General features: G+C 40.9%; 1 protein-coding gene across 2 annotated transcripts in view; it reads right to left on the bottom strand.

Annotated features, from left to right (window-relative positions):
* Positions 1–17,666, bottom strand: part of LOC144595978 (endoplasmic reticulum junction formation protein lunapark-B-like) — a 79,005-nt gene extending 61,339 nt beyond the window's left edge. The window contains exons 1-3 of one of the 2 annotated variants that reach the window (XM_078403990.1): positions 17,396–17,519; positions 16,207–16,305; positions 1,632–1,673 (exon numbers count right to left, since the gene is read on the bottom strand). In XM_078403990.1, the coding sequence (XP_078260116.1) occupies positions 1,632–1,673; positions 16,207–16,233 (69 nt within the window). In that variant the 5' untranslated portion in view covers positions 16,234–16,305; positions 17,396–17,519. The other variant, XM_078403989.1, reaches the window with a different exon arrangement.
* Between the last annotated feature and the right edge of the window lie 2,879 nt (positions 17,667–20,545).

The following is a 20,545-nucleotide window of genomic DNA, read 5'->3' on the forward strand; positions in this document are numbered from 1 at the left end:
GTCCTTCAACCACTAAATAGGGAGAGATAGTATGTTGGGGAAAGGTACTTAATTAGGGAAAAGCAAATTGCAATGTCATTACTCGAGAGCTGGGGAGGGTAGGTTGGGAGCAGTTGTTATAGGACAAGTCCCCAGCTGACATGTGGGAAATGTTCAAAGGCCAGCTGATCAGAGTGGATGGTCCAGTAAAGAGAAGGGATATGGAGGCATGGTAAGGGAACTGTGGATGACCAAAGAAGTTGCAACTTGGTCAGGAAGAAAAATGTAGCATATTTCAGGTCTGTGAATGTGGCATCAATCGGAGTTTATGAGGGAACAACTTGTAAGGAAAAACCTTACGAGTTCTTATGTAGGAGAGAACTCAAAAGGGCGATTGGAAGGGCGAGAAAGGGCCATGAAAGGTCATAGGCAAGTCAGATTAAGGAAACTCCAAAGGCTTTTTACACACATGTTAAAAACAAGAGGGTAGCCTATCAGGGATAAAGGAGGGTATCTATGCTTGGAGTCAGAGAATGTAGGAGAGGTGCTCAAGAACTTAGCATTTGAATTCACCAAGAAGGACTTGGAGGACAGCGAGATCAGTATGGAAAATACAACGATGCTGGGGCAGTTTGAGATCGAGAAGGTGGTGGTGCTGAGGCTCTTGAAGACCATTAAGGTGGATAAGTCCCCAGGGCCTGATGAGATCTATTCCAGATTATTGAGGGTGGCCCCAGCAACGGCTGCCTCGCCAACAGTCTGTCTGTCCCTTCCTACTTTGTGTTTAAACACGTATGTGTTAAATGTATGTTTTTAGTGTCCTTTAGCTTGTTTTATGTGGGGGGGTGTTGGGGGAAACTTTTTCTAATCTATTACCTCGACGGAGATGTGATTTTTTTCTGTCCACACTGCGGCCTAACATCGAGGAGTTGGCGGCCTTTGCTGGAGATCGACCAGGAGGTCCACCACGGGAGCCTGTGGGACTTGCCATCACAGAGCTTGTGATCCCTTTGCCATCGACCTCGGAGCTCCAAACATGGGTGCTTGCGGACTTAACATCACGGAGCTCAGTCTCTGGTTAGAGACCGACTTTCGGGAACTCCAAGCCGCAGGAGTTTCGACCGCCCCGACGCGGGAGCTTCGATCACCCCGACCGCAGATGGTTCGACTGCCCCAACCACGGGAGAATAAAGAGGAAGTAGATTGGACTTTTGTGCCTTCCATCACAGTGAGGAATGTGGGGAATTCACTGTGGTGGTTGTTTATGTTAACCTTTTGTAGTTGTGTGTCTTGTTGAATTTTTTTCGGTATGGCTGTATGGTAATTCGCATATCACTGTACCTTAATTGGTACACGCGACAATAAAAAACCTTTGAATGGCTTTCTCGGTCATTTCAGAGTTCACCATTTTAGTGGGTGTGGAGTCACATTTAAGTTGCACTGGGGCAAAGATGGAAAATTACCTCCCCGAAAAATAATAGTAAAATGGGTTTTTGGATTTTAATGACAATCGCTATTTTTGTGAATATCGTTACCATTTTTTTAAAATTTGAGATCATTGACCAAATATAAATTTCACTAATGTTGGTTGAGATTTGAAATTTGTATTCAGGACTACTTATATTGAAAAGTTATGAGTTAAAAAATGGTACCTTGTCAATTTTTTCCAATATTTCTATTGTGGAAGGCTTTGCCTGCATTAAAGACAAAAAGAAATGTAAAAATACAATGGTACATATTCACATAATCATGTTCAAAAAAAGCTATTTAATATTATGTACACTATATATTATGTATTTATATTTATGCAATACATTACAATAAAAAAAGTTCACCCTTTACCAAATAGCTTACATTTGATGGAGTCATCCAATGAATAAATCTACCAGTTTCTTTGCAATGGAATAGAGTCAAGAATGACCATAACGTCAACTAGGACAAATGACATGAGCAGCTTTGCAAAGACACTGACTGGTATTCAGCATTAATAAGCAAAAAGAGTACCTTCCATGATAACAAGTTAATACAACTAAACATAAGTATCATTTTTGATATTGTTATGCAAGGTCTACATGCAACTTTGATTAACATTGTTTATCACAAGCACAGAAAAGGGAAAAAATAAACACGTCAGTATCATCCTTTTGAAGTAAATGCACGGAGAAAATGTCCAACAGGAATAGAGAACAGAAAACTAACCAACACCATTTTGTAAAATTACCACTTTTATTATACATTTGAATATATGATCGTTGTTGCACGAATAATTACCCATTGGTTTGCAGGGCACATGTATACCTTGACTTTAAATTCCTATACCTAAAAGTTGGAATCCAATTTATCAGTGTTAATTACATTCTTCCACCATAAGAATGTGTAACAAGTTTACACAGGATGCTGTTGTGCATGAACAATGAATTTCACAATGGAAATAGGAAAAGGCAAAAGAGTAAGATGTAAAAGTGGACTAAATTATAACCATTACCTGATCCAAATATGGTTTCCTCAGCAAAACACAGCATTTAGTCTCAAATTCCCATCCACAAAGATGTGATCGACAGGGGGGTAAAAGAGGTGGTGGAGTTGCTTTACTAATCTGTGAGAGTGTCATAGTGGTACTCGGAGTGGACATACTGGAGGGTACATCTATTGAGGTATTAGAGGTTGAGCTCAAAAATTAGAAAGCCGTAATCACCCTAATGGGATATTATAGACTACCCAATACCCAGCAGGAAATAGAGGATCAGATATGTACACAAATTAAGAAAGGGCGCAAGAACCACAGGGTTGCTATAGTTGGTGACTTTAACTTCCCCAATATTGACTGGGACCTGCTTAATGCAATAGGATTAGACAGGGCAGAAGACTAGGTATATCCAAGGAGGTTTCTTTAAACAGCACGTGCATAACCGACTCGAGGGACCATACTGGACCTTGCATTGGGAAACAAGTCTAGCCAGCTGCCTGGTATTACAGGGGAAGAGCATACTTCAGATAGTGATGACAACTCCTTTTAAGATTATTTTAAATAGGGAGAGATAGTATGTTGGGGAAAGGTACTTAATTAGGGAAAAGCAAATTGCAATGTCATTACTCGAGAGCTGGGGAGGGTAGGTTGGGAGCAGTTGTTATAGGACAAGTCCCCAGCTGACATGTGGGAAATGTTCAAAGGCCAGCTGATCAGAGTGGATGGTCCAGTAAAGAGAAGGGATATGGAGGCATGGTAAGGGAACTGTGGATGACCAAAGAAGTTGCAACTTGGTCAGGAAGAAAAATGTAGCATATTTCAGGTCTGTGAATGTGGCATCAATCGGAGTTTATGAGGGAACAACTTGTAAGGAAAAACCTTACGAGTTCTTATGTAGGAGAGAACTCAAAAGGGCGATTGGAAGGGCGAGAAAGGGCCATGAAAGGTCATAGGCAAGTCAGATTAAGGAAACTCCAAAGGCTTTTTACACACATGTTAAAAACAAGAGGGTAGCCTATCAGGGATAAAGGAGGGTATCTATGCTTGGAGTCAGAGAATGTAGGAGAGGTGCTCAAGAACTTAGCATTTGAATTCACCAAGAAGGACTTGGAGGACAGCGAGATCAGTATGGAAAATACAACGATGCTGGGGCAGTTTGAGATCGAGAAGGTGGTGGTGCTGAGGCTCTTGAAGACCATTAAGGTGGATAAGTCCCCAGGGCCTGATGAGATCTATTCCAGATTATTGAGGGAGGCAAGAGAGATTACGGGGGCCTTGACAAGGATCGTTGTTTATTCTCTAGCCATAGGCGAGGTCCCAGGGGACTAGAGAGAGGCCCGTGTTGTTCCTTTGTTTAAGAAGGGAAGTAAAGAGATTCTAGGGAACTATAGGCTGGTGAGCCCCTTGCCAGTGGTAGGGAAACAATGGCAGCAGATGAGATCAGTTTAACACGGCATCATGTTCGCACAAATATTGCGAGCAAAAAGGGCCCGTCCCTTTGCTGTACTGTCCAATGCTCTATGATAAATCAACTGAAATACACCAATGTCTTGAGCATGGCTCACACAATTAAGTTTCTTTCCTATATCATATTCACTTAAAAACTTAATTCATATTATATCTATAACCTAAATTAATTACATTTCTTGGAACAGTGAAAGCTACCAATGGTGCACCATTTATCAAATCACTAATTCACAATACTTAAGTAGATTTGCAGGTAGATTTTGAAATATTCTGATAGGAGCATGAAGGTCCTGTACATTTGTCTTCTGCCTCCTGTTTCAGGCTTATTTCCGACGTCATATATTAAATCAAATCTATTATTGGATGTGTATACTTACCTCTGCAAGGTACAGAGAAGTAAACAGTAAAGGTTGGAGCATGCAAGAGGAAGCAGTAATTTCCAAATCAATTAAAACAGCTTTTCTATTTTATGATATGCAAGGAACTTCAACTGAAAAGACTCTTGAATTGTGATGGGAAAGTAAAAGAGGAAATTTTGCACAGATGAGGGACCAGTGTAGGATTAACAAAACTATCATTCTAAGCAAGACATGTTAATTACCCATTCGATGTTTGGACAGATAGGAGATAAACTAACTTTGGAGAGTGAATTCTTATTTTTTGTGGAGACTTAATTTACAAAGAATAATCGTTTCATTTTGCATCTGATTACAAAAACATGGTTAGAGGGATTGAATGGGTCAACAAGTTAATGTAATATGACAAGATTTAGTTGGATTAACTTGAATAGTTTCCTAAATTAGTTTCCTGTAAGTTAAAAAGTGACTTTTTCTTCTAAGAAATGGCCTTAGAACAATCTGGTTTTGTATAGCATCATAACCATTCTTCACCACTGCAGCATTAATATCCTGAAATGTCCCACTTAACAGTCTTCCACACAAAGATGTTACCACAGGACAGCAGCAAACTATAAAAGGCAGTCAATCACCATTTTATTAAAGCAAAGAGAGTTGGATGATCAATATATTTTGCCAGGATTCTCTAAAGTTTTGCATACGTTTAAAAAATTCATTTTATAATGTTGCTTTTACTTATTCAACTCTGCTGCTCTTCTGTTTTGTCCTTCACTTTGTTTTCAACGTTGTAAAGGCCAGAGCCCATTAAAATCATGTATAGAACATATTTTGATTTCTTCAGTGAAAAACAGTATGCATAATCTGTCAAATTGTACTCCACCAAACAGACAGAAACATTTCTACCTAGACTCAACAGCAAAGGTTAGAGAAAATGAGGATAAACTACATAGAAATACCAGACATCCAGAAACTGGAAAGGAGAACCTAAATAGCTGGAGTTACAGACTCCATGGGGTTCTGCTAAAAATGGCTGTGCCTGAAATGCAGATAGTGAACTGAAACAAAGCACATTTGGCTAACCAATAATTACATTACCTATAAATGTAATCCAATATAAATCAAGTAACTCTGAAAACAGTGTTTTACATTGTTTTTAAAACATTTTATGTGAAACTTAAAGAAATTGAAATAAAACACAGCTTTAGCACAAAGCAAAATCTGTTTATTTTTTTAACAAAGGATAAATCAAGATACTAAACCAGGATCAGTTGCAATGAACCCGATTGATTTTCATGAGCAGAAATTGCATTCATTTACAGCTTCTTTATTCTGTTCAGGACATTGCATTACAGCCATTTGGGTTATGGAAATTTGCTCTTGCAAATTTTGTAAACTGCTACCCAAAAATGAAACAAATGGAATAAAATTTGCTCTCACAAATTTGGGGAAAATAATCACAGATTTTTGTTCAACTCCTGTTACTTGATGAATGCGCAAATGATGTCTTGGCATAGTGGAAAATCATGAAACAGCCTTCTATAATGCAGAGCTCGTCGATATATTAAAGTTCGCGATTTTGCATCTGATATGGTTCTGCATGGTAGACTGCTCTGGAAGGTTAGATCGCGTAGGATCCAAGGACGTAGCCAACTGGATAGAGAATTGGCTCATGGAAGGAAGCAGAGGATGATAGTTTGTTGTTTTTCTGACTGGAGGCCTGTCACCAGTGGTGTGCATCAGGGACTGGTGCTGGACCCATTGTTGTTTGCGGCTTATATCAATGATTTAGATAAGAATGTAGAAGGCATGATTATTAAGTTTGCAGCTAACACTAAAGTGTGTGGCATTGTTGATTGTGAAGTTGGTTATCAAAAATTACAGCAGGATCTTGATCAGTTGGGCAAGCGGGCTGAGGAATGGGTTAAATCTAGAAAAGTGCGAGGAGTTGCATTTTGAGAAGTCAAACCTGGCAGGACCTTCAAAGTGAATAGCAGGGCCTTGGAGTTTGCTGTAGAGCAAAGAGATCAAGGAGTGCAGGTACAAAGTTTCATGAAAGTGGCGTCACAGGTAAATAGGATGGTCAAGGCACCTTTTGGTACATTGGGCTTCATTAGCCAGAGTATAGAAGCTAGGATTGTACAAGACGTTGGTGAGGCTGCATTTGGAGTAATGCGTTCTGTTTTGCTTAATGTGCTGCAGGAAGGACGTTGTTAAGTTGGAAGGAGTACAGAGAAGATTTACAAGGATGTTGCCAGGACTTGAGGGCCTGAGTTATACGGGGAGGTTGAGCAGACTAGGACTTACTCCTTGTAGCACAGGAGATGAGTGATCCTATTGAGGTGTGCAAGATCACAAGGAGAATATATAGGGTAAATGCACAGGGTCCTTTACCCAAGTAGTAGAATCAAGATCCAGAGAGCATAGGTTTAAGGTGAGAGGGAAAATATTTAATAGAAACTCGGACAACTTTTTCACACAAAGAGCAGTGCTTATATGCAACAAGCTGCTAGAGGAGACAGGTACAATAAACAACATATAAAAGATATTTGGATAGGAAAGGTTTAGAGGAATACGAGCCAAATGCCGGCAGGTGGGTCTAACATAGATGTGGCATCTTGGTCGGCATGGGCAAGTAGGGCCGATGTCCTGTTTCAGTGCTGTATGGCTCTATGACTTTGATCCAGAATTATAGAACATGCAACATTTAATTTCATTTCAAATACCAATTCCTTTTCTGCATCCTTCAAAATCACAACTTGTTTGGTTACTGTCTGAGGATTTGACTGCATCAATTTAATTGATGAGCTACAGCAGAATAATGATAAGACTGGAGGGTTACCCTATTTCACAAACAAATGCAGCTTTAATTTTTTTTAAGATAATAATGCAATAACAGCTTAAGTTTGCCACCAGAACATATGCATTTATTCAATAAAACAATTAATTCAGTTTAAATAAAATATTGTTACCCAGTCGTAAGATAAACTATACTAATTTCAATGTAGGTGCCAGTTGATCAGTAAAAAGGCAAGCCACCATGAAATCATCTATCTGGGCTCCATGCGTTGAATTAATGTCCTGCTGCTAGAGTCAGTGCCCACAAAAAGGCCTCCTTACCTCCAAGAAGGAAAATAAAATTCAGTAACTCAGGCTGGGATCACATATTTGCAGACGTAAAGAATGATTAAGTCAGGCTCAGAGGTCCATTTGCCTTCAATAAACAATCAAGACTTGCACAACAACAATTTGGGTATGATCTGAAAGGCAACTGCTGAGGGGTTTAAGATATTTTCTCACTGGTTGAGAAAATACTGTTCGCACGGGTTGGGGTGTATACAAATTTGGCAAATATTTCAATAAGTTGGCAAAGAAACCAGTAGGAAAGCATGGAGTTTGTTTCTTTAACACATATGTCCGATTTAGAACAATGAAGAGGTCTGGAAGCAATTCAATCATATATTTCATATGGGGCTTGGAAATATACACAAAGAAGCATATTATACAGGCTCCATGGAGAAAAAAAAAGATTTGGATAGCCCTACCAAATACTGCAGTTGGCACAGCTGCAAGAGACAAAAGGGCAAAGTTCCGGAAGTGGGAAAAAAGTACGAAAGAATAGCAGGGGATTTCTATTATCTCAACATTCAAAAATGTAGAAACGGAAATGGTTAGAAATGCCTTCACCCCGATTGTGAAGGTCTAAAACTTGCTGCCATAAATTCTAGCAGAGATTTCAACAGCCTTGAAAAACAACCTGAACATGTTGTAATCGGCAAATCTATGAACCAAGGGAAGTGTGATAAGACCAGATCATTCTTTTCTATGAAGCATGTTCACAATGGGCCAGTTGATCTCATTCTGTGCTGAGAATTTCAATAATTTTATTTCACTGCTCAGATTCAAGTCAGAAGGCCCAGAGTTGTCACAGGTGCGTTTAAACTAGATAAGCAGGAGGGCAGGATCCAATGCAGGACGACAGCAGATGAGAGGCTGGAAATCAGTATGGAATGTGATGAAAGAAAATCCAATGGACAGAATAAGAAGGAGCATGGCAAGCAAGAAAGGATTGAATTGCATTTATCGTAATGCGAGAGACCCGACAGTTAAAACGGATGAACCCAGGGCATGGATGGTACATGCGAATGTGACTGGGATTTTGTAGCGGTTTGTAACCAGAAACCTGGTTAAGAGAGGTACAGGACTGGCAGCTTAATGTTCCAGGGTGCAGCTACTACAGGAGAGATAGCAGTGGGGGTGAAAGTTCGGGTGTTGCTTTATTGATTAAGGAGAATGTTACAGCAGTAGTCTGAGATGACATTGCCGACAGTTCACCCAGTGAGGCTAGATGGGTGAAGCTGTGAAATAAAAAGAGGATGATCACCTTGTTGGGAGTGTACTTATCACCCCCCAAATAGTCCATGTGAATTAGAAGACCAAATATTGCAGGCAGTTGCAAGACAAGCAAGGTTGTTGTAGAAGGGGATTTTAAACTTTCCAACATAGACTGAGATCGTCACAGTGTCAAGGGATTCGACGGGGTGGAATTTGTCAAATTTGTTCAGGAAAGTTTCCTCAGGCAACATGTAGAGGCCACCTCAAGGGAGAGGGCAAAACTTGATCTACTCTTTGGAAATTAGGAAGGACAAGTGACTTAAGTATCGGTGGACAAGCATTTTGGGACCAGGGATCACTGTTCTATTAGCTTTAAAATAGTTATGGATAAAGGACAGGGCGGGCCCACAAGTTAATATTTTGAATTGGTGGGGCAAGGCCAACTTTCGGTATGCGACAGGAACTTGTTAAAGTTGATTGAAGCAGGTTGTTTGGTAACAGGTTTCAGCAGCTGGGATCAAGTGTATCCCTAGAGGAGTTTCTAGAAGTGAGCAGCACACCCAAAAAGGATATCAGGAGGGAATAAAAGGGAGCAGTAGCTCTGGCAGATAATATGAAGGAAAATCCAAAGTGGTTTTATAAGTACATAAAGTACACAACTAGAGTGGGAATATGGGCCCCTCAGTAACCAAAGCAGTCATCTCTATGTGGAGCTACGGGAGACGGGCAAGGTCCTCAATGATTATTTCTCCTCTGATTTTACCATGGAAAAAGATATGAAGACTGAGGAACTTGGGACAGTTAATGGAGATGTCTTAAGGACAGTCCGTTTTAAAGTCGAGGAGGTGCTGGATATCCTTATGCAGATGAAGGTGGATTAAATCTCCCAGTTTGATCAGTTATACAAAGACACTGTGGGAAGCTATAGAAAAATTACAGGCAACCTGGCTGAGATATCCAAATCATCATTAGACATGGGTGAGGTACCAGGAGACTGGAATGTGGCAGTACAACAGTAACATAACATACCAACTTCTATACTCAATTCCCCAACTGATGAAGGCCACATGCCAAAAGCCTTCTTCATCAACCTATCTATCTGTGATGCCAGTCAGGGAACAATATATTTGCTGTATCCTCCAGGGATACCCTTGATCCTAGTTGCCCACACCTAACCCAATCCTCCTTTTTCCTGACACAAATCTCAATTGTCATCTAGGGTTCCATACTCCTGCCTTCACCTTCACTCTGATAAGAACATGCATGACCTGACTCTCGCACTTTTCAACATCCCTTTACCCTCAAACAACCGACTCCAATCAACTTTTGCAAGTCCCTGTCCAATAACATCAAAGTTGGCCGCGCTGCAATTTAGAATTTTAACTTATGGATCAGTCAATTGCAGAGAAAGGTATTGCAAAAAAACACATTGAATGTCAGTGAAGCCAGAAGAGTGACCCAAGAAATCATGGAAAAAATGCTGTAATTGGGAGTGGGGAGGGTGCAAGGTATATCTGACAGTGCCACTTGAAAATAGAACAATTTGAACCCTCTGCGATAGACATCACAGACTACAGACAAAGGCATTTCTGCGCTGCATTATTCTGCAATTAACTGACAACATTTATATCACAGTAAATCAATTAACCCAATGCTTGACATTTCTTAAGCTGCACGAGAGGTGTCAAGTTCTTGTTCATATGAGAGTAGGATGCATCGCAGCATCTGTGGCCCATAGCAAAACTGCCTTTAGACTTTTGAGACTTTAGACGTACAGTGCGGAAACAGGCCCTTCGGGCCACTGAGTCCACGTTGACCAGCGATCCCCGTGCACTAGCACTATCCTACACACCAGGGAGCACCCAGGGAAAACCCACATGGTCACAGGAGGAATGTACAAACTCTGTACAGACAGCACCTGTTGTCAGGATCGAACCCGGGTGGGTGTCTGGCACTGCAAGGCAGCAACTATACCATTGTGCCACTCCTAATTTAAGCATTAGTTACCAGATGCTTTTCAAGGAGAGCTTTGCAAGATTGGGATTGTAGCAACACTGCCCTTTCCAAATCCAGTGCATACATTGATGCTCTTGCAATTGTATTCCAATGTTATTGTAACACAATATATCTGATACAATTTAATCGATTGCCAGGCTATTACACAATGCAGTTAAACTCAACTGCAATACTACTATTTTGTAATTGCTTCCAATATGTTAAGCCAATATGTGAGATACATTCACCAGCTCCAGATCTCGGAAAAGGACTGCAAGCAACAAACAAACCAACATGAAGTTTCAGCAATTCACCTTTAACTAAGCCACTCTTTAGAACAAAACAAGATCATATTGAATCACTGCTGCTACTTTTAGGGGAAATAAACCCATGCAAGAAACAGTGACCTTTATGGAATAGCTTCATGGTTATGTGCAACATAGGAGGCGCCTCCCTCCACAAGACAAGTTTCATTTTGAAATCTGCTACAGACGGCTTGCCAAACTTATCATAGATCTGACATCAAAATCTATTTCTTCAGGCAATCACTTTTACAAAACCGTGATCACTTTACATCTCTGACCCATTTTAACTTTTTTAAATGCTGCAATTTGGGTCAACTCTTTCCTCCAAAAGAAAAATCCATGCCTAGTTAGTTTCTTAAAAGCAAACTCGATGTTTAAATTACTGCTAAAAGGAGCACGATCTCAATCCATTTTTTGTGTTTGGGAACCATTGTGTCCTAATTGATACAGATAAGAAGCACTTCAGCGTAAAAAGAGTGCCCCTTTCTAAATTCCTCAAAATGCACATCAATAAACCGAATTCTCAGCAACATTATGAACATCTGGCAGCTATAACAAACAATTTTTACCCTTTCTTAAGGTTCCACTAATGAGACCATTGTCAGCAAACTCTCAACGCCACATTTACTAACAAGTTCCGAGAGACCTAATCTTCGAGCAATAAAGTGGCCAGGAGGTGTTGACATTTTCTCACAGCTCAGCACCCTGATGGCAGTGTTCTTTCTTGTTTTGTCATCTCTCTCGCTTTTCACCTTCAGAGAAAGAACATTCATCCTTCCATGTGTAGGAAAATAACTGCAGATGCTGGTACAAATCGAAGGTATCACAAAATGCTGGAGTAACTCAGCAGGTCAGGCAGCATCTAGGAGAGAGGGAATGGGTGACGGTTGAGGTCAAGACCCTTCTTCAGACTTCCATGTCTCACTGGCCGATGGCACAATTGAGGCCAAAGGATTGCTCACTTCTCTTATCTTTTGATGAATGCGTGTTTCTGTGAGATGAATTTTCTGGGCATCCTTTTGGAATTTCTTCTTACTGTCTTTGACATCACTTATACAGTGTGAACTGAAAGCATATTTGGTAAGATGAAAATCTGGCATTCACGAGCAATGCCCAGCCCAGTGAAGTTAATATCAATGGATCAATGAGAATGCTAGCATTCGTATGGCAAACATTTTGCTTGATGTATGGGATATTCTGGAGGCATCACTGATGCCTGATCTGGTGATACCTCACTAGACTCTAAAAGTATTCAGTAGTTCAGACAGGTTTCCATAAGACATTGGAGCAGAATTAGGCTATTCAGTTCATAATGTTCGGAATGGCAGGCAGTGACCAGTGGGGTACCGCAAGGTTCGGTGCTGGGACCCCAGCTATTTACGATATACATTAATGACTTAGACGAAGGGATTAAAAGTACCATTAGCAAATTTGCAGATGATACTAAGTTGGGGGGTAGTGTGAATTGTGAGGAAGATGCAATAAGGCTGCAGGGTGACCTGGACAGGTTGTGTGAGTGGGCGGATACATGGCAGATGCAGTTTAATGTAGATAAGTGTGAGGTTCTTCACTTTGGAAGTAAGAATAGAAAGGCAGATTATTATCTGAATGGTGTCAAGTTAGGAGGAGGGGGAGTTCAACGAGATCTGGGTGTCCTAGTGCATCAGTCAATGAAAGGAAGCATGCAGGTTCAGCAGGCAGTGAAGAAAGCCAATGGAATGTTGGCCTTCGTAACAAGAGGAGTTGAGTATAGGAGCAAAGAGGTCCTTCTACAGTTGTACCGGGCCCTGGTGAGACCGCACCTGGAGTACTGTGTGCAGTTTTGGTCTCCAAATTTGAGGAAGGATATTCTTGCTATGGAGGGCGTGCAGCGTAGGTTCACTAGATTAATTCCCGGAATGGCGGGACTGTCGTATGTTGAAAGGCTGGAGCGATTGGGCTTGTATACACTGGAATTTAGAAGGATGAGGGGGGATCTTATTGAAACATATAAGATAATTAGGGGATTGGACACATTAGAGGCAGATAACATGTTCCCAATGTTGGGGGAGTCCAGAACAAGGGGCCACAGTTTGAGAATAAGGGGTAGGCCATTTAGAACGGAGATGAGGAAGAACTTTTTCAGTCAGAGGGTGGTGAAGGTGTGGAATTCTCTGCCTCAGAAGGCAGTGGAGGCCAGTTCGTTGGATGCTTTCAAGAGAGAGCTGGATAGAGCTCTTAAGGATAGCGGAGTGAGGGGGTATGGGGAGAAGGCAGGAACGGGGTACTGATTGATAGTGATCAGCCATGATCGCATTGAATGGCGGTGCTGGCTCGAAGGGCTGAATGGCCTACTCCTGCACCTATTGTCTATTGTCTATTGTCTATTGAGTCTACTCCGTCGTTCAATCAGGGCTGATTTATGTTTCCTGTTCAATCCCATTCTCCCAGAAAAAAATTAAAATATGACGTTTCGGGTTGAGACCCTTCTTCTCAACCAGAACCATCACCTATTCCTTTCCTCCAGAGATGCTGCCTGACCTGCTGAGTTACTCCAGTTTTTTGTATCTGTCTTCAGTTTAAACCAGCATCTGCAGTTCCTCTGGAGAAAACGAATAGGTGACGTTTCAGGTCGAGACCCTCTTTCAGACTGAGAGTCAGGGGAAAGGGAAACAAGAGAACATCGTCTATATCTCTCGTTTCCCTCTCCCAACTCAGTTTGAAAAAGAGTCCCGACCCGAAACGTCATCTATTCCTTTTCTCCAGAGATGGTGTCTGACCAGCTGAGTTACTCCAGCTTTGTATGTCTATCATCAGTTTAAACCAGCATCTTCAGTTCCTCCCAACAAATTCTCCCCGGAAACCTTTAACGTCTTTGCTAATCAAGAACCTATCAATCTCTGCCTTAAAAATACCCAATGTCTTGGCCTCCACAGCCGTCTGTGGCAATGAATTCCACAGATTCACCATCCTCTAGCTCAAGAAATTCCTCCTCATCCCTATTTTGGTATGTCCTTGAATTCTGTGTATGCCCTCTGGTTTTAGACCCTCCCAATTATTGGAAACATCCTTTCCATGGCCACTCTATCTAGTCCTTTCATTATCAGGTCGGTTTCAAAGAGATGACCCTCATCCTTCTAAAGAGATCATTCGTAAGGAGGAGGTTTCAGGACTATGTTATAAACCTGGAGCTTCATTTCCTTTTATAGGTCACAAACAGTGAGAACGCAGAGGAAGCATTGAATTGTAATTGCACATGCAAGGAAACGCATGCTGAATTTGATGTTACCATTCTGCTGACTCTCAAAGTACAAATTGTCTTCGCGGTCAATGCCTCAATAATAATTTATGATAGATCATATGCAAGGCCTGCAGCAAGCTGACAGAACATTTTTGCCTTCACAATATCAATCAAGAATCCTAAGCTATATGCAGTTTGTTCGAAAAGACCCCGAACATTATCTTCAGTGAGTGGAAGGATGGCAAACCTGTGAATCTGTTCGAGATCAGTGATGGTTTCATTGAAATTTCAGGGTTTGACCCAGAAGCAATTGGTTAAAGAGTCATTCATCCATTCTTTATTGGATGTCAATTCAAACGAGGACAGTCTCCAATGAAGGCAAGAATAACTCATGGAAAGGTGGAGAACAGGGTTGGAAAAATAAAAGCACTTTTTAAACCACAAATTGTATGATGAACAGATCCATCTTCCAGTCAATACAGAGAATGGTGGGAGACAACGGAGTGCAAAGAAAGCTTCAGATCCAAGTAAATATTGGGGGGGGTATTCATTTATAGCCAGCCCCAATGAATTTATCAAATGAATGAAGACCATGTACAGTCACTGATTCCTGCCATCCCCTCCCAATTTTCTCCTGGATTTAACAGGCAATGAAGATCATCTTATAGAATTTTTCGAGGATGTAACTAGTAGAGTGGATAAGGGAGAACCAGTCGATGTGTTATATCTGGACTTTCAGAAGGCCTTCGACAAGGTCCCACATAGGAGATTGGGGTACAAACTGCCTTCTGCAGAGTGACTTGGATAGATTAGGAGAGTGGGCAAATGCATGGCAGATGCAATATAATGTGGATAAATGTGAGGTTATCCACTTTGGCGGCAAGAACAGGAAAGCAGAGTATTACCTGAATGGTGGCCAATTAGGAAAAGGGGAGATGCAACATGACCTGGGTGTCATGGTGCACCAGTCATTGAAAGCAAGCATGCAGGTGCAGCAGGCAGTGAAGAAAGCGAATGGTATGTTAGCATTCATAGCAAGAGGATTTTAGTATAGGAGCAGGGAGGTTCTGCTGCAGTTGCACAGGGCCTTGGTGAGACCGCACCTGGAGTATTGTGTACAGTTTTGGTCTCCTTATCTGAGGAAAGACATTCTAGCCTTAGAGGGAGTACAGAGAAGGTTCACCAGATTGATCCCTGGGATGGCAGGACTTTCATATGAAGAAAGACTGGATAGACTAGGCTTATACTCGCTGGAATTTAGAAGACTGAGGGGGGATCTTATTGAAACATATAAAATTCTTAAGGGGTTGGAGAGGCTAGATGCAGGAAGATTGTTCCCGATGTTGGGGAAGTCCAGAACCAGGGGTCACAGCTTAAGGATAAGGGGGAAGTCTTTTAGGACCGAGATGAGAAAACATTTCTTCACACAGAGAGTGGCGAGTCTGTGGAATTCTCTGCCACAGAAGGTAGTTGAAGCCAGTTCATTGGCTATATTTAAGAGGGATTTAGATGTGGCCCTTGTGGCTAAAGGGATCAGGGGGTATGGAGAGAAGGCAGGTACAGGATACTGAGCTGGATGATCAGCCATGATCATATTGAATGGCGGTCAGGCTCGAAGGGCCGAATGGCCTACTCCTGCACCTATTTTCTATGTTTCTATGTCTATGTCATGCTGCAAGATGGTCTAATATTCATTGAAATTCCAAAAGGATTTACTAAATTGACTTGGAAGTTAATTTATTTATTTTCCCAAATAATCTAGACAGCATTAGTTCCTCTTTGAAAAGGGGAAGAGGCTACGGGCAATACCTTTTTCCTGCTGCGAAGCGCAAGGAAATACCTTGATAATTTCAGCAATCTGATTTATCTTCTTTCTCAAAGATCACAAACATGTTGCCTTTAATAAGGCAAGAACTTTTAAACACAAACTTACATTTTCATTACAGATTCATTACATTTGCAACCTTGCCAGTCTTCACTTTTCAAAAACACTTGATGCTTAGATTCAAAAAACACATTCCCACAGTTTGCACTAAAGCTCACTGTTCATATACAATTTGAACCATTGTGTAATTGCTCACTTACCTTCCAATAAGAAAGCATCGCTCCCATTTTGGTTTACTCAAATTGATTGCAATTTGGATAATCTGATCAATATATCGGGATGCACGAGCAACTCAAGATCTGCAAATATAGCAAATTCATATATCAAAATAGAATCAGATATATTGCATACCTATATTTAAAATGATAGTCCACATATTACACCTTTAGTCACCACATTCTGAAATTTCATTTTGATAAGGCACCAAGTGTAAAATGCAGCCTTAGTTAATGTATGCACATTATTCAAATACAATGTTGTCAAACATAAATAAGTATATTTCAATAGGATAGGAAATGTATTAGCTTTATTTTAAATGTTACCCTATTTATTTCAAGACTACAAAGAACAAACATTCATTGATATAGTTCCTTTGATAACTCAAAGTATTTCAAATTACTTCAAGTGTTTTTGAAGTTTTCTACATGCAGAACAGTACAACAGACAATATAAGAACATTCAGTGTGTAAGAAGGAACCGCAAATGCTGGTTCAAACCAAAGATAGACACAAAAAGCTGGAGTATCTCAGCGGGACAGGCAGCATCTCTGGAGAGAAGGAATGGGTGACGTTTCAGGTCGAGACCCTTCTTCAGACATTCAGGTCAGATAAATAGCAATCAGATACATGGTGGCGTTAATTGCGAGATTAAACCTTGGAAGAACGCCAGAGAAACTCACTTACTCTCAAAGTGTCATGTAGTAGTTTCAAATCGCATGAATGAATCGACAGTTTAATGTCTTTATGATGCATTTAATGTTAAATAAAATGAAGCTGACATAAAAGAGTACAGCACGGGAAGAAGCCCATCGGCCCGCAATGTCTGTGCTGGACATGTTGCTAAATTAGGGAAACTCCTCTGCCTGCATGTGATCAATATCCCTCCGTTCCCTGACAACTAGTAATAATTCCCAACGGTGCAGTGCATTCAGGAAAACTGGTGCATCAATCTGCAAGCACACGCGGGGCCTAAAAGCATAGTTATCGCAGCCGGAGAGCTATATATTTTAATGAAAACCATCTACAGGTCTGGAGGCCCGTGCAATGTTGCACCAGTGCCCGGGCACCCTCTCTCCTGCAGCGTCTCTATTGCCGATCATGTGAAAAATAAGCTGCAGGCCCTGTTGGGAAAGGAGACTGTCTCCGCTCAGCTCAGCTCAGGCCTACTCGCCTGCAGAGGCGACAGTGATAAAACAGCGGGCCCGCAAGAGCAGCGCTCACGGCCCTTCATGACAACGACCGTTCCTTCTGCCGAGCCTGAGGAGCGAGGCCGCAGCTGCTGCTGTGGAGCAGCAAACTCACCTGGAACTGGATGTGGAAGCGGCTTCCTCCGCCCGCAGCCAGCGGCGCCGCCAACCTGCCAACCAACCAGCCGCACGGCGCAGGCAGCCGGGCGCCGCGACCTTTCACCCGCACGCCGCCCACACGTGACGCCAGTGGGCTTGGACCAAGTCAGACACACAAAGCGCTGCAGTCAGGGTAAGGCACTGTGCAACTGAAGGCAAATCCACTGATAGCGACAGACAGCAAGCAACCTCTTATATCAGCTGCAAAAGCACAGTAGTCCTAAAAATCAACCTCGAGTGTGGGTTGGGGGTTTTTTTTCTGATTACAAAATTAATAAATTAATATTTTTTAAAAATAGAAACAAGGAACCGTAGTTGCTGGTTTACACAAAAGGACACAAAGTGCTGGTGTAACTGCGGGTCAGGCAGCATTTCTGGAGAACATGGATAGGTGACATTTCGGGTCGGACCCCTTCTTCAGTCAACTTCATTTTCAACCAACCGAATAACGTTTTACAAACTATAATTTCGCCATTGTCGTTTCATTGCCTGAGATGTGGGAGAGTCAAGGATAAATGATTGTAAATTATTTTAATTCAGGGTGGTAGTTTGGTTATCATGTTGAATCTGTTCAAATTGTTACGCTTCGATTAAATATTTGATTGAAAGTCTTAATATTGCTCGCAACAATAGTTCCAACTGTTCACACATTTACAGTGGGATAGTCGATTGTAAATTATTGTTCGTATCAAAAGAAACGTTTGCCCAGTTTAATGTCACAGTCGAAATAAGATACATAGATGATTTGTTCTTGATTATTCTTCTGCTTCAAAGGTCTGAAGAAGGGTCCCGGTACGAAACGTCGCCTCTCCATGTCCTCCAGAAATGCTGCCTGACCCGCTGAGCAACTCCAGCACTTTGTGTCTTCTTTTTTGTAAACCAGTCTCTGCAGTTCCTTGTGTCTATGAAAATATAGGATTGGGTGTTATTTTCAACTGCAGGGACATGACGGATGTTGTTTTTTGATAGATAAGTTTCCCACGGATGTGTTTTTATTCATTTGACACCTGTGTTTATTTTTTATGTATGAGATGAGGGGAAATTTAAAAAAATAACGACCTTCAAGTTAATTGCCAATCAGAAATTCCACTACAGGGAAGGACTGGAAAATAACGATGTTTGAAAATTAAGTTTTCTTTTAAAATTTTAAATTTTCAACAACTGCCCATAAACTATATTCAAGTATTATTATTTTTCTATATTGAGACACCTGCGTTAAACCAAAGGCTTAGGTAACAGCGTTGGCTTGTTTATCTTTACAAGAAAACAACTGACTACTTTCTGACCCAAACGAAATATTTTAAATGATCTTGAAATTCGCAAAGTTCCCCTATGTTTCCTTGTCAACGAAACAGTCCACTGTGAGGCTTTTAGGCGGGACAGAAATTAAGAAGAACCACTAAATAAAAACGAAAACTGATTCATCTGCGTTACTTATCAGTGTGGATGATAGTAACAATTTGTTCTTGAAATGTTGGAAATCCAGTTGACATTAAACGAATCAATTTTTCGAATTTCCGGGAATGTTGTTCTTTTTCCTTTAATTGTCAGTTAAAGGAATAGTTTGTGAGAGAAGCTAGGAATGCAATGTAAAAAGTTAGGGTAAATATGTCAATCAACACAATTAGACAATTTTATATCGTTTTAATGAAGTCTTCTCAAATAGCAAAATTCATTTTGAAACAAAACATCAATTTGCTTGCATTTGTTTGCGTCACTAAATACACTTGCCTGCTAAAAAAACACATATAGAGCAAATATAAAAGAGGAAACCATGACTTTCAAAGTAGCAAAGGCAAAGCAAAATCATTATTACCCCGCCCCCACTCGGAAAGGCAATCTTGTTCCATTATACTGTATCTGAATTCAATCAATATATTTTACAACTTAATCGGCTATAATTAAAGTCGAGTACACTCAAAGCTGATGTGACGTGTGATGCTCCCTTTCGAAATTCAATGACAAACTTTGAAGAAGGGTCTCGACACGAAACGTCACCTCTTCCTTTTCTCCAGAGATGCTGTCTGGCCCGCTAAGTTCCTCCAGCTTTTTGTGTCTATCTTCGAAAAACTTTAGAAGTAACTTTTATACACAGATCTTATAATTTCAGCGGTTTGACCACACTTGTCGCTGCTGTTTTCAAGAAAAGGTTAGATTTGGCTCTTAGGGCTAAGGGAATCAGGGGATATGGGGGGAAAGCCGGAACGGGCTACTGATTTTGGATGATCACCCATGATCATATTGAATAGCAGTGCTGGCTCAAAGGGCCGAATGGTCTACTCCTGCACCTATTTTCTATGTCTCTATGTTTCTATGTAAATACCAGTTATGATTGTTATATGCTTTAAAAAACGTTACAGCCTCGCTGAGGAAGATTGGAGAATTATGCCTCTTTCGTTCACTCGGTTTCTGTTTGAGAAACTCATTTATTATGTTACAACAATAGATATTTGCTACATGGTCCACAGCTAGATTTGGAAGCCCGACTGACATTTATTCAGGGGCACGCTGAGTGCTCACCAGTGGCATCTGGTTTGCACAAAAACACAACCGACGCCTTGACAGGTTTCGTGGACACTGTAGACTCCAATTGAAAGTGACGTCTATTTCCCTGCATGATTTTGCCTGAAAAGTGTCCTTTTCTTTGAATAAATGATCAGACTCCATTAAATTATGTACCTTTATTGTGTGTTTTGTTTATCTTTGTCAATAAACCAAAACAAAGATTAGTATTTCAAAGGTGCATATGTTATGCGAGCAATTAGCCCCCCGAATATCTGTCCAAAACTCCGAACAACCTCCACAAAAAAGTACCAACAATTTTTATTTTGCATTAAGAATCAACTTCATAGATTACTTGCATTCCACGCCCGCAACGTGCATATTACATTTTATGCAAATTGATTATATGTACGTGGGAGAATCGCGTGTTTTATTTGTTAATACACGACAAATACTGACTGTTATAATGAGGA

The sequence above is a fragment of the Rhinoraja longicauda genome, chromosome 8, assembly GCF_053455715.1.
Source record: "Rhinoraja longicauda isolate Sanriku21f chromosome 8, sRhiLon1.1, whole genome shotgun sequence".
In the NCBI taxonomy this organism is placed as follows: Eukaryota; Metazoa; Chordata; class Chondrichthyes; order Rajiformes; family Arhynchobatidae; genus Rhinoraja; species Rhinoraja longicauda.